Source organism: Strigops habroptila, chromosome 2, assembly GCF_004027225.2.
Source record: "Strigops habroptila isolate Jane chromosome 2, bStrHab1.2.pri, whole genome shotgun sequence".
NCBI lineage: Eukaryota > Metazoa > Chordata > Aves > Psittaciformes > Psittacidae > Strigops > Strigops habroptila.
The window spans coordinates 103,455,322-103,468,742 of record NC_044278.2 but is presented as its reverse complement, the minus strand read 5'-3'; the positions used below and the strand labels follow the sequence as shown (position 1 = coordinate 103,468,742).

Below are 13,421 nucleotides of genomic sequence, written 5' to 3'. Positions count from 1 at the left end.
CTTTAATTATGTTAGTGTCAGTTATTACCTTTTTAATTCATAGGTTTTCCCTTATTCTGATTCCAAAGTATTGTTATCTACGAGTTCTCTCAAGGTTCTGATTAAAGTTTTAAAGTTAAGGTGAGACTGGTTAACTTTTAAAAATACTAAATGATGTTGTGTTATTAGCTTTGACTAGTTTCACCTTATTAAAATCAGTGGTTTAGGTTTTCACCAGGTGGATGTAGGGGCAGACAGTTGAGGAATTTTGATGAGGTTTGAGATCTTAATGGGGTTTGTTGAAAACGATGTTCACATTATCAAATACTTGAATAAATAAATAAAGGATCTCTTTACTATGAAAGAGTAAGGCAAGTTTGTTCTCATTTTTTTTATACCAGGGCCACAGCCATCTCTGGGAGTTAGTTTTGGAACGCCATTCGGCTCAGGTATTGGCACTGGCTTGCAATCAAGTGGCTTAGGTTCTTCAAGCCTTGGAGGTACACTTTAACTTTTCTAATCTTTCATTGAATTATTATACCGCACATCTTAATCTCTTGCACTAAGAGGATGATCTCTTTCAGGGAAAGACCTTAAAATTTGGCAGTCTGCACTTTGCAAACTTCTTCATGCCTTGCAGAAGGAGTTGCTAAGGCTAATAAGCCATTATAGTAAAAACCCAGAATGGACAGGATGAAGTAATCTCATAGAAGTTCTGTTCTTAAAGCTAGGGAAGTACATCAAGTACATCCTTTTGTAACTACAACTTGACTTAATTTTACGTATATGAAAGTTAGGCACTCAAGACATTGGATCATGCTGTAGCTACTGCATAGAAGTTTTTCACATGTATGTACAATTTTTAACTATAGGGATCCATTTCTGCTTGGACTAAGATAAGAATAAATGCTAAAAAAATTACTACAGTTCTGGGATCCTGCTTGCTGAAGCATGCTTGCGTTAGCTTTCACTCTTTCCCTCAGTGCTGAGGTGGAAAAGAAATCCCTCTTAAAGCTGAAAAAGCAGCATTTGAAAGTGAGGGGAAATTACTTATCAAAATGTTAACAGTGCTGATGGGGAATGTATTCCAAGAGGATGCATGTCTGTAAAAGAGTAGGTGGTAATTAAAAAAAAAAAAAAAAAAAAAAAATGTATGTAGAAGTTTTAATTTAAATGTAATGAATTCTAAGTAGTAGAACTACAAGTAGAATCTCAGTGATTAGTAAAGTCCAATCTGTGTGTAAATTTCCAGTCTACGTAGGTCAGGGGTTCCCGCAGTGCAAGTCAGAAGACTCTAGTGTCCTCTGAAGCTTTTGTATGAGATCTGCAAAGGAAATTATTCTATCTGCTGAGAACAAGCATAATGTGTTGTGGGTTTTCTTACTATATCCTCTCCTTTCTGCAGCCTTGGTCCACATCCCTACATTTTTGCCTCTTTATGAGCTGAACATGTGAATCAGTGTTGTAATGTATTTAAAATAATTATGCATCACTTAGTATTGGAAAGATGATGTAACTTAAATCAATTTTACCTTAAATAATCATCTTGAAATTATCCTTAAATCTACTAATATCCTTTCTCATCAGATTTTTTCAGATAAAAGAAAGTCTGTACACCTAAACAGGAAAAATAACTGAGAATAGTGGGGTAAAAGGAATTTCTGAATTACCAGGTCATTTCCACAATATTTTAAATGCCTTATAAAAAAAAAAGCAAACCCATAAAAAATCTTTCTCTTCAATCAAAGAGGTTGGCAAGAGTGGGTGAACATATAGAAAGAATCTTTAGTCTATAATGTAAATTAAAGCACACTTTCTTTTAAATTGGTGGACAACTGCTTCTGGTTTTGTCTTAGAGGCCTAACTTATGTTCTTTTTTTGCTGGTTCTCTGGTTGGGAAGGTATTCGTTTGCATTTCACCTATTCTGTGTTAATTTGCAAAGTTTTATTCTTTCGACAAACCAAGAAGACTATCTGATAGAAGCAAATGTAGAAGAACAAAGGAATAACAGCAAACTGTCCTGTAGGTGTGCTCTTGGAAACAAATTGGCAGAATAAGATTATTTTTTATTATTTTTAATCTTAAGGATTTTTTTAACAGGATGATATTTCATGTGTTCTCTTGCAATATGATTTTAATTGGGAAGATTTGCTCTCTTTCCGTGATATTCTGTGATTTTTTTTTTTTTTTTTTTTTTTTTTAGTGATAAACACAGGCTTTTACATTTAAGTATATAAGATACGTAACGTATAAATTCTATGCTTCGTTAAATATTTGCAAACACCTTGCCCTGACCATTGGTAAATAATTTCAAGCTAGGTGGGACAAAGAGTGTATCATTTAAATAAACTTATCTTGCATTCAAATGATACTTGCCATTATATACCCTTAAAGCTTACTTGATTTAAATATTGTGGAAGACAGGAGAACACCGCTTCAGATAGTGCGTTTAGTCCTTATTATTTTTAAAATCTAAAAATTACTTCTGTAAAGAAATGGTAAAGGCTCAATTTTCAGTAAAATACAAGTATTTTCTCTGACACTTGAAACTTCAGATGGGGGCATGATTTCCTCAAATACAAATACTGTTCTCTTCATGAAAACCTCTTGAGACAGCCAAAATCAGAGAATATATTTCTGTTCCTGTCTGGCATCCAACTCAAACTGCAAATATCAACTTAGTTTTCCTTTGAAGGGGTCTCATATTAATAACACAACCTGAAATCATGAAATTTATATTATGAAATTATAAATGTCAATTACAAAATTAACAGAATCAGGTTTAGTACGACTATATGCTTGTGGCTGACCGTATGTGATGATTTTTCACATTAAATATTGTGAAATTCTGTTCTGTATTTAACCTATTTTCTGGTTTCTTCCTAAACTGAAGAAAATCTTTACTCTCTTTTAAGCATAGAGAATTACTCTTTTATCATGGATGAAGATTACAGCTTTTCGTAATAGAGGTCGTAACCTGTGTCTGAATTTTCTTAGTTTTGGCCCATTTAGTTACCATTTTCTTGCCAATTTAACAGCAATTCAATAGCAATTTCATAAACTCTGGTAGTTTACTCACCTGTTTTTGTAGGGGTTTTTTATAGCTTTTCCTTTACTTCTATATTTTATGGGATGTATTTTTTTCTTGTTTGCACTGTTTTCTTGACACAGTGTTCTCTTGAGAATAAAAACTCTTGAGACAATCTTAGGAATATTTGCTTACCAAGTAAGGCTTAGAATTCTATTTGGTTTTAGAATACTTGCCCAAAACACATGTGTCTGTAATTGCTGTGTCTGTAATTTTTTTGTTGTATGTCTTTACTATTATTCTACTAGGATTTGGAAGTAGCTCTGCCTTCGGAAGTAGTGCTACAGGAGCATCATCATTTGGGTTTGGAACTTCGAGTAAACCATCAGGAAGTCTAAGTGCAGGTTGGTTTCTTTCTCCTGAATTCAAGTTTATCTCAAAGCAAAAGTGTTATAATCAAACTGATGCAATCAAGTCTAAGACAGCTACTGAAACAAATGTTCTTAAAGTTGCATGTATATATAACCATTAAAGTAACTACTTACTTGCTAAATACACATTTTCAGAGAAGTTTTTAGGGTTTTGTTAAAGGTCTCCTAGGTAGACAGTATTACTGTTTTCTGTTTGATGGTATCTATCTAATTAGGAGTGGAAGCAGAAGATCAGATGCATCAGATTGGATCAGGTGCAGTGTGAGGCACAGAAATGCAGTTACTACTTAACTGCATAGGCCATACAGTTACTGACCTATTGAAATTAATGTAGTAATTTGTGACAAATACAGCAGTAATTTGACTTCCTGTATTTACAAGTAAAGTTAAAATTACCGTTTAGAAGCCCAGGTTTCCTTAAAAGTGTTTATCTACTTATCCTTTCTATTTGAATAGTAAATTATAGGTATTGTATCTCTCTATATATCCATAATTCATTGATCTAACTGCTTTGAAAACATTGTGGCAATTGAACTACTTTACTCATTTTGCTTTTTTTGTTTAATTTTGTTGGTTGCGAGAAAATGAAAATAGAGATGCAATTACTCCTTAATTCAGATTTCTGAAGTCTTAGTCACTTTTATAGCTTGCATCTGAGGCAAATAGCTTAGCGTAGTCTGTCTTACAGTCCTTCTTCAGTGACAGATAGAAGGAGTATCATGTCTCCTGGGATTGGCTTTTGGTAGTATGTTTCTTTTTTTTAAAAGCAAAATGTTTTTTAACTGCTATTAATACAAACATAGCAAATGACTGGTATTTATTAGTACATTAGCTTGGATGAACATCTTGTTAGTTGCCATGCTTTTAATTTTGTTTTGTTTTTTCCTTCGTTAGTGATGTGCTAGGCTGTCAAATTAGACCTGTAAAGTACCTTAAGCTTTGTATCATAACGTGGAATTAGCTTACTAAGCTGGCTGTGTAACATGCATGAATGTGTAACACCCTGGTAAATTCTTGACAGAACATCTCTGATTTTGCAATATGCAGAGTCTAAGCATCAACCTGCTTTTGCTTATTTCTTTAAATATCAGAAACAAGTGAAAAACACTGCTTACATTTTATCTTGTAGCTCATTTTTCCTGAGCCTATATTAAGTTATAGTTCCAGAAATAATATTGCTGTATTTCAAGCTGCTGAGTTACGAAGTACATAATTTAGGTTTTCATATATTAAAAAAATATAATTAGAAAACTAGTTGTATGGATCAGTTGTCCACCACTAATGAGGTATCAAATCAAATTAAGTAGCAATTCTGTCTTAGCTAACTTAGTGGTGTGCAGAGATAATTTAGATGTCATTTCACTGTATTCCTCAAACCAGGCTTTGTCATGGTGCCAATGTCCCCAGTCTCTCTTTAGCAGTGAAGGAGTTGGACCCAATGAAATTAAGACTGTTTTCAGTTATCTCTAGAGTCTCAGTACAGAAGATGGTAACCAGAAGTATAAATGAGTAAATGTTATTCCTGTCATTTTGTGCTTATAAAATAAAGTGGTCATGAAATCCTGATCTAGACTGGGATTATGGACTAGAGACCTCTATAGAAAAATGGTAGCCTCAAAGCACATTAACTTTTACCTATTATATCCAAAAATCCAATGCCATATAGATCTGAATTCCATATGATCTCTAGTTTAGTTTTATCAAGGGTTTATAAATGGGTTTGAATTGATGCCTGAAGCTAGCCTGATTATATGTATTTTTTTATTTTAATGTGTCCCATTTATTAGATAACATTTAGAGGATCCTGAAACAACATTCTGCTTTGTGTTATTATATGATAGTTGTATCTTGTTTCTGAATCTTGTTCTTGAAAAAGCTAGGAAAATAGGGTGAATATGAGTTATGGGACATTCTGAATACAATCCATGTGTAACTATGAGCAGCTTTTAGATACAAAGTCTGTAGGAAATCAATCTCTTTTTTTCATTCATGAGACTTCCTGGTGTAGAACAAGTTTATTCTTCTGACAATCTTACTTGGGATTTAGAATTTACAGGGAAATGTAGGAATAGTTGCATGTGTATCACTCCTTATATACTAGGATGAGAGACAAATTAGTCCACAAAATTGAGGCAAGACCCAAATGAACAATGTCGTTACAGTCACACTCGAGATCTGCATGCCCATTACATTGACAGTGAGTTCTGCACAGGCAACTGCGTGTCGAAGGACTGCACTTGTTGGAATGTAGATAATGGGGGATTTTCTTGACAAAATGATGTCTGTTGTATGTAACCCAGGTGCAGGCATTGCAGGAGGAAGAGTTTCACATTGTTTTGAAGTAGTTCTTGATGCAAAGCATCAGTAGCAAGTGAGAGAACAGAAGACATCAGGCTTGTGAGAGCCACTTTGGAATTCTGATGGGACAGCCAGTTGGGTTTTGATTTCTGTGCTTTAAAAGTATGTAGGCATTGAGCTGGAGATACTGATGTGACCAAAGGATTGCTTTAACTGTCTATGTGCTAAGTAATGCTTATTGAGAATATACCCTTTTTTGCTTGTGAACCAGTCCCATTTTTTCTTAATATTCTAATTCTTTACAGCCCATGGCAGAGGGGTTGGAACTAGATGATCTTAAGGTCCTTTCCAACCCTAACCATTCTATGATTCTGTTATTCCATTTTCAACTTGTATGAAACTAGTTGTTAAAAGCTCATGTCATACTAGTTATTTCGTATGGTTGGTTACCTTACTGAGTTTCTTGAAAGAACAAAAAGCGGAGTTACGAAGTTCTGCTACTTATTACCTAATATTTGAGAAATTCCTATCATTCTCTAATAGTTTCAATTACTATCCAAGTTGTTTGTGCAAAACTGATATAAACTCACAAAAGAAAGTAAAATGACTTGATTTTAGTGTTGCTGAAAATAGAAGGCAGATTTTCCTCAACTCATTTTATAGCTGAACCAAATGTTCAATTTGTTTGCTCTGATAGGAGAGAGTGGAGGAGTTAAAATAGCACAATTTCCTCACCTAGCCATTCAGTTTTTCCAAAGCTTTGTTTTTAGTGCTGCTTTTTGGTTTAAGTCATAAAAGGTGTTTTTAAATAACAAGAATTTGTCAAGGATTTTGAGCCTTTTCTGGCTCTCATTTACGGTGTGGTCCATGCCACATACGTTATAAAGACAGGCAGAGGTAGCCTATCAGCAGGGCACAGCGCTGGGAGCTCCAGCTGCAGCTTTGCCGTTTACCTGCTGTGAGTGATGTGTGTGGGCCATGGTCTGCTTGTACTTCTGCTTTCCCTCCCACCTTATGTACATAGTATGTATTTAGGCTGAGAACTTGAAAAATTATGATTCTTCTATTGTACGGTTTCAGTGGGACTTTTGGGTGCTACTGTTATAGTGGTATAAGACTTGTTATTTAGGATATAATTGTTTACAACCACCGAGGTAGACTGTGTTAGTGCTCTAATATCCAAGGTGTCATAGCAAGTCAGGTGTGTTAGCAATGTAGCGTACTGTCACAGAGCCATGTTGGTATAAAATGTTAAATATGGGTAATAAAGTGGCTGGTGTTCGTAACTCCAAGGAGAACAAGCTTGCAGTCCTGATATAACTTACATTTTAAAATATTTTTCCCTCCCTCATAAGGCTTTGGCAGCTCGACTACATCTGGGTTTAACTTCAGCAATCCTGGCATCACAGCATCAGCTGGCCTGACATTCGGGGTATCTAATCCTGCATCTGCAGGCTTTGGGACAGGAGGGCAGCTTCTTCAGCTGAAGAAACCTCCAGCTGGAAACAAGCGAGGGAAAAGATAGGCACCCCTAATGGGAAGGGGAAGTGAATCAACTTTGTTCATCTGAAAAGTCTATTTTTCTAGATTGATGCATTGATTAAATTGCATCCCAGGAGATTTATAAAAGTTTTGCTACTTTTCCCTAGTCTGAAATACAAAATGAAATCATATTGAACAGCTATTTTCTTGTGAATAGAAACCCGTTTATGTATTTTTATTTTTAGCCCTAGTTTTAGAAATGTTCTATACTGCATTATTATTAAAGAATCTTGTAAAACCATCTATTTAACCTAATGTTAGTAGCAGAATATTTTTTTGTTGATAAGCTTTATACCATAAGAATATATGCATATTTGGTTTTTTTGTACAGATAAAATATATTCTAGTACAAATACTAGAGTTCATATCTTCTGTTCCTGGATATGGCCTTTAAACTACTTCAGGGTGTTTTTGTGTATATGGATGTAAATATATACAGTACAGTGCACACCTCTGTGTGTATATGTATGTGTATATATATATGTATAAAATACAGATGTGCAAACCTTGCCCATAGACAGGTCTCCTTTTCTTTGTGTGTTCTGTTTCTCTGTGTTGCCCCATGGTCCCACATCTTGACATTCCTAGGAATTTCAAATAGTGGGTCCTGGGCTATGTCATCATTGCTTCTTGTGTTTTGTTGTTTAAGACCAGCTGAAATACAATGTTTACTATTTCATAAAGTTTGGTAAATAATGGTTAATAGCTGGATTTTTTTAACCTTTTTCTCGACCCATTTAGCAACCAACTCTAAAGAAGAATCCAAGATTTTGACTCTGACATTTCATAGGTAATGTTCCCAAACTGTTTGGTTTTGGTTTTTCTCAGAGCTGAGCAGTAGGGCATCGCAGCATTTCAGCTGAAAGCTCAGAATGCCACCTGGTTTGTGTGCAAGCAGGGAGTTGTTAGCCTAAATGAGCTTTTCCCTGCAATTAGAGGGGATAGGATATGCTATTCTAATGAAAACCTGAATTAGCTCTTACAAACCGGAGTTGATTCACTAGCTGATCATCAGCTCTACTAGCATTGACTTAAGAGCAGTTGCATATCTGCTTTCAGTACGAGGTATAGTACAGTAAGTTGCTGCTAAAGACTGGAGGATGAAAATGACGTAATTTGAAGGTTGAAGCTATTGCAACAGCAGTTGATGAACCTGGCCTATTACAACATCATAGCTTGTTGTGCTGCATCTCAAATTTGGTGTGCACTAGAAATAGCTGTGAAAACATCTTAAGGAGGAAATAATAATCAGTTGAACCTTTGCAAATAAAGATACAGGTTGAAGTGTGAACATGAAACTTTGGAGCCGAGTTGCTTTTTATGTAGAAGATGTTTTGTATATAACATGCATTCAATGAATATTCTCAATCATTTTCACAAAAGCACCTTTTCTTCTAAAACAGTTACAGTGCATACAGTTTTTCTAGTACCAAGTCATTTGCTTTCTCTTAAAGTGTTATTACCGTTTTGGAAATGATGTTTGCATTCGGCAGTGATTGCTCTTTGACTAATGTTCAGTTTGTCACTTGATCTAATAAAATTAAGGGAAACTGAACACAGAATTCTTCACTTTTGTAATTGTATGTTATTGCATCTTTGTGAGCAGCCTCTTAGGAAGGGATATAATGTGGAGTTTTTATGTGTCTGAAAAATAAAGCTTTCAGTTTATTTGGATTTCAACCCTTTTTAAAACTGTCATTGGGCTGCAGCCAAAACCATAATGTTTGTATTCCTTATTGCTTTTTTTAATAGTTAATATGTTAAACCACTGGACTCTCTTGTAATGTATTAATTTGTGAAAATAATTCTAAATGTGTACTGTTTGTCCATATGTGCAACTTAGCATTGTGCAAACAATAAAACAATAATGCTGTGATCCTTGTAATACATATTTGCCTATTTGAAATAGAATTTCCTGTTGTCCTCCTATGTTACAGGAGAAACAAAAACATCAGCTAATATGTACAATTGTTTTTCCTGGAATTTATATAGTGCAAAATTGTTCTTACTGAAGTTAGGGCCTTGGTCTCTGGGTCACAGGGGTAGGGGAGGTGAAGGGAGTTATTGTATTGTGGGTTTGTCTAGAATCTCTTCACAGTGTGCTGTATAAACCCGGATCATGCTGTAATGTAACACAGCACTAGGCATGGCTTTGGAAATTCAAAAGAGGTCGGAGCCTTCTGGGTACCCGTGTTCTGTTTCTTTTCACATGAAGGCAGTGATTATGTCCTTAATTTACCCTAAGTGAAAAAGTGATTGTGTAGTAGAATAGTCATATGCTGGAGTACAAACTAAAGTCAAAACAGGATTTGAAATAATTATATTCCCAGAATATTACTTGGGTGGTTGACTTTAGCCATGATTTTCAGGGATCAACATTGTATATGCTGTGTCAAAGGATACTTTTTTTTTTTTTTCTAGTTTAAAGACATGTAATTAGAGTGAAAAATACAAATACATTCAAGGTGTGACTTGGTTTTCTACAAGGCAGGATAAGAAGCTGATCTGTACTTAAACACCATGAAATGAAATCGAGTCTGGATTATTTGTTCTGTAAAGAAAGAAAAATATGTACCAGAGGAAGATTGAAATCATATATGTAGGATGTGGTTCTCTATTAGTTTGTACCTTGTACAGCTGTGGTGTAAACTTACTTGTGACCTCTTTATTTACTAGAAGTAACTTGGGTTTTCTTCACTGTTCTCCCTACGGTGCACATAGCAGGAGGTAGGGTAGCATTGTACCATAGATTGCTTGCTTTATGATCCTCTTCCCGGTCCACCATCTCAAAACTTTCTTTACACTCACACTTGTCTCTGTTCCTGAGAAGTTGGCTAGCTAAATACTACCAAACTTAGTGTTTCATTGCAGACTGGGAGGGAGGAGGTTCAAATAAGGTGCAGTTGGAATAGAGTTTATGTATCTTCCTTGCCACAGGAAATCCAAATCCAGCTGTACACTCTCCATCTATGTATTCATAACTGCATTTTGAACCTCAGTTCCTTTTATGGCATCATTTTAAAAATGAAAACAAAGTTCAGGAACAGGCTTAGTGTCCTTTTTTTCCCCTGTCAGTGATAATTCTGTTTTTTCCCAGTTTGCAACTCATGTTAATAGTAGGAAAAAATCCAGAGTGAGTCGTATTGGCTCTCACATGTTTAGTTTTAATACCTGGAATGTCTCAGCAGAAGATATGAAGGAAGCACCTTTTAGGTTCTTAGTGAGAAATTAAAAGTAACTATATAGAAAAACCCATCTATGCTGTTTAGCATGAATAACCTATGCTCTATAAAAAGTTTGTTTCCCTAAAACTCTTATGCAAGTTCAGAAGATCAAAGAACCAACTATGCACAAACCTTTCCAGTGATAAATTAGGCAGGTTTTGGACTAATTGCTGGGGTTGTGCTGTCAGGCTGTTGTTTCCCTATTCGCTCTCAGTAAGTGCCTTACAACGTTGGTTACTATCTCGAGACAGCAGTGGATGGTTAAAGTATCACAGTAGTAAATTTTGCAACTTCTCATGAACATGAGCAGCTGGGCTTAGGGAGGGCAGTGACACTGAGCTGATGCCTGCAGCAGCTCTGGAAGGCAGCAGTTACCCTCTGCCTATGGAGCTTTGACCCAGCTGGAACACGCAAGCTCCACCCAACCAGACAGGTAGGTTGCTTAAAAGGAGGATGGAGGTGGTGAGGGGGGAGGAGAAGTGTGGGGGGAGATGAGGGGATGTAGAGCACAAGGCTTCCTACTGTGAACAGGACAATTTGTTTTAATTCAGTTTGGGATCATTTCTTCTGAACTGAACATTGACTGTTTATGTGTTGGTATTTTTGTAGTTCCAAATCAACAGTTTTTAATGGAATGTTTTGTATTGGCTGAATGTTGCATTTAGTAGTAGAAATAGATTATTGTAGTAGTTTCATTTTCTACATAGTTGATTTTTTTTTTACCTGGGGGGGTGGGGGAATTGTAAATTAATGCCATAACCGAAGAAATTAAAAACAGGTATAAAATTAGGGAGTTCTATCAGGATTCTAATAGCTCTGTGGAGAATGGTGCTTTCACCAAGTGGCAGAAGGCTGCCATTATGTACTGCCACTGCAAAGCCCCTCCAGGTGTAGCTGTTGTCATGCAGTATATATAGAGAAATGGTCAGTGACCTGCTACAGCACTTAGACACACACATGTCTATGGGGCTGGGTGGGATCCACCCAAGGGTACTGAGGGAGCTGGTGGAAGTGCTCACCGAGCCACTTTCCATGACTTACCAGCAGTCCTGGCTAATTGGGGAGGACTCAGTTGGCTGGAAGTTAGCAAATGAGGCACCCATCTACAAGGGGCAGAAGGAGGATCCAGAGCACTACAGGCCTGTCAGCCTGACCTTGGTGCCAGGGAAGGTTATGGAGAAGATCATCTTGAGTGCCATCACAGGACATGTACAGGACACTCAGGTGATCAGGCCCAGTCAGCATGGGTTTATGAAATGATCTGTCTTTATCAATGATCTGGATGAGGGGATCAAGTGCACACTCAGTAAGTAAGTTTGAAGATGACACCAAGTTGGCTGGGAGTGTTGATCTGCTGGAGGGTAAGAAGACTCTACTGGGGGATCTGGACAGACTGGATCAATGGGCTGTAACCAACTGTATGAGTTTCAACAAAAGGCTCAGTGCTGGGTCCTGCATTTGGGCCACAACAACCCCACACAGTGCTACAGGCTTGAGGAAGAGTGGCTGGAAAGCTGCTTGGCAGAAAAGAACCTTGGGGTGCTGATTGACAGAGCTGAACATGAGCCCGTTTGTGCCCAGGCAGCCAAGAAGGCAACAGCATCCTGGCCTGTATCAGCAATAGTGTGGCCAGCAGGGCCAGGGCAGTGACCATCCTCCTGTACTCAGCAGTGGTGAGGCCGTGCCTCAAATCCTGTGTTCAGTTCTGGGTCCCTCACTGCAAGACAGACATTTTGGTGCTAGAGCGGGTCCAAAGAGGAGCAACGAAGTTGATGAAGGGTTTTTGAAGGTCTTTTCCAACCTAAAGATTCTATGATTCTATGTCACTTCTTTTTTTCCAGGTCATTCACATTTTCTTACTTTTTTGTTTAAGGTAGAAGGATTTTGTTAAACTTCAGTATTTGAATGATCCTTCTGACCCATTTGACTCCAGTTGCTATGAGGTTTATTACTTAATTCTTTTTCAGTCAGCCTCAGGATTTTAACCTTTATAGCCCACCACTACTATTGAAGTGCCACAGTGAGGAGGTGAGTAGGCTATGTCTCACTTTAGCTTTGATAACTTCTCTAAAGAATGGTTTGCTTTCTGTTTTCTCACCTTTTAGAAGCAGGGAAAGTCCAGCTCATTATGAACAGGTTACGATTAAGTTCAGAACCTTCTATAAACTATAAACGTTTCTGGGTTGATTTTACTTCTGTTTGAGTATAGATCTGCCCTCAACAGGATATGGGGTCAGTTCTGTTGAACACTTCATGGAGAACTTGGAGTATGGACTCCTGTCCTAAGCAGGTCAATAGCTGAACAGGTCAAAGATATTTTACTTGTTTGTTCAACTAATGTTTCAGACTGATGGATTTCCTTCTTTCTTTTGTCTTCAATGCAGCTGTCACTCTACGGCGTGTGCTTGGGCAACAGAAGCGGGACAGCAGCTTTCCAGATGAACTGATTTCCAAAATCTGGTTCTAAATAGAGGCTGGTGTATATCTCCTGGGCAAGAAATCCCTTGCTGGCTCTGTGTGTTTTAATGTGGCACATTGTGGTAACAACATATGCTTCAGAGGTGATGATGCCAGTCATAAAAGCAAGCTAGAATGATGAGGTTTTGATCAGACACTGCAGTGTGGTAAAAAGGGAAAGAAGCACAGACTTGACACGTATTCAAAATCAAGCTATTTTATTATATGAAACTTGAAATTCGGAAAAAAAAATACCATGTAATCTTAATAAGACAAGAAAGGGGTAAGTTCTCACGGGGAAAAGTGCTGTGACAGCCAGCTTGAGTACACCTTCAGTTGGGTGAAACCTTGGGAGAAAAAAACACGCGCAAAGTATGTACAGCTGGGTAGCTAAAGCTAGTGTGTTAACTCATTGGTTAAGCACCTAGGTAGAGGCTACTCTAGACTGTAATAACACCAAA

At 37.0% G+C, this 13,421-nt stretch overlaps 1 protein-coding gene across 4 annotated transcripts in view; it reads left to right on the top strand.

Moving 5' to 3' along the window:
- Positions 1-9,155, top strand: part of NUP58 (nucleoporin 58) — a 35,115-nt gene extending 25,960 nt beyond the window's left edge. For 3 of the 4 annotated variants that reach the window (XM_030477758.1, XM_030477757.1, XM_030477759.1), the window contains 3 exons: positions 381-479; positions 3,317-3,412; positions 7,093-9,155. In XM_030477758.1, the coding sequence (XP_030333618.1) occupies positions 381-479; positions 3,317-3,412; positions 7,093-7,262 (365 nt within the window). In that variant the 3' untranslated portion in view covers positions 7,263-9,155. Of the gene's footprint in view, positions 1-380; positions 480-563; positions 692-3,316; positions 3,413-7,092 lie in introns of those variants that run through there. The other variant, XM_030477761.1, reaches the window with a different exon arrangement.
- Positions 9,156-13,421: the final 4,266 nt, after the last annotated feature.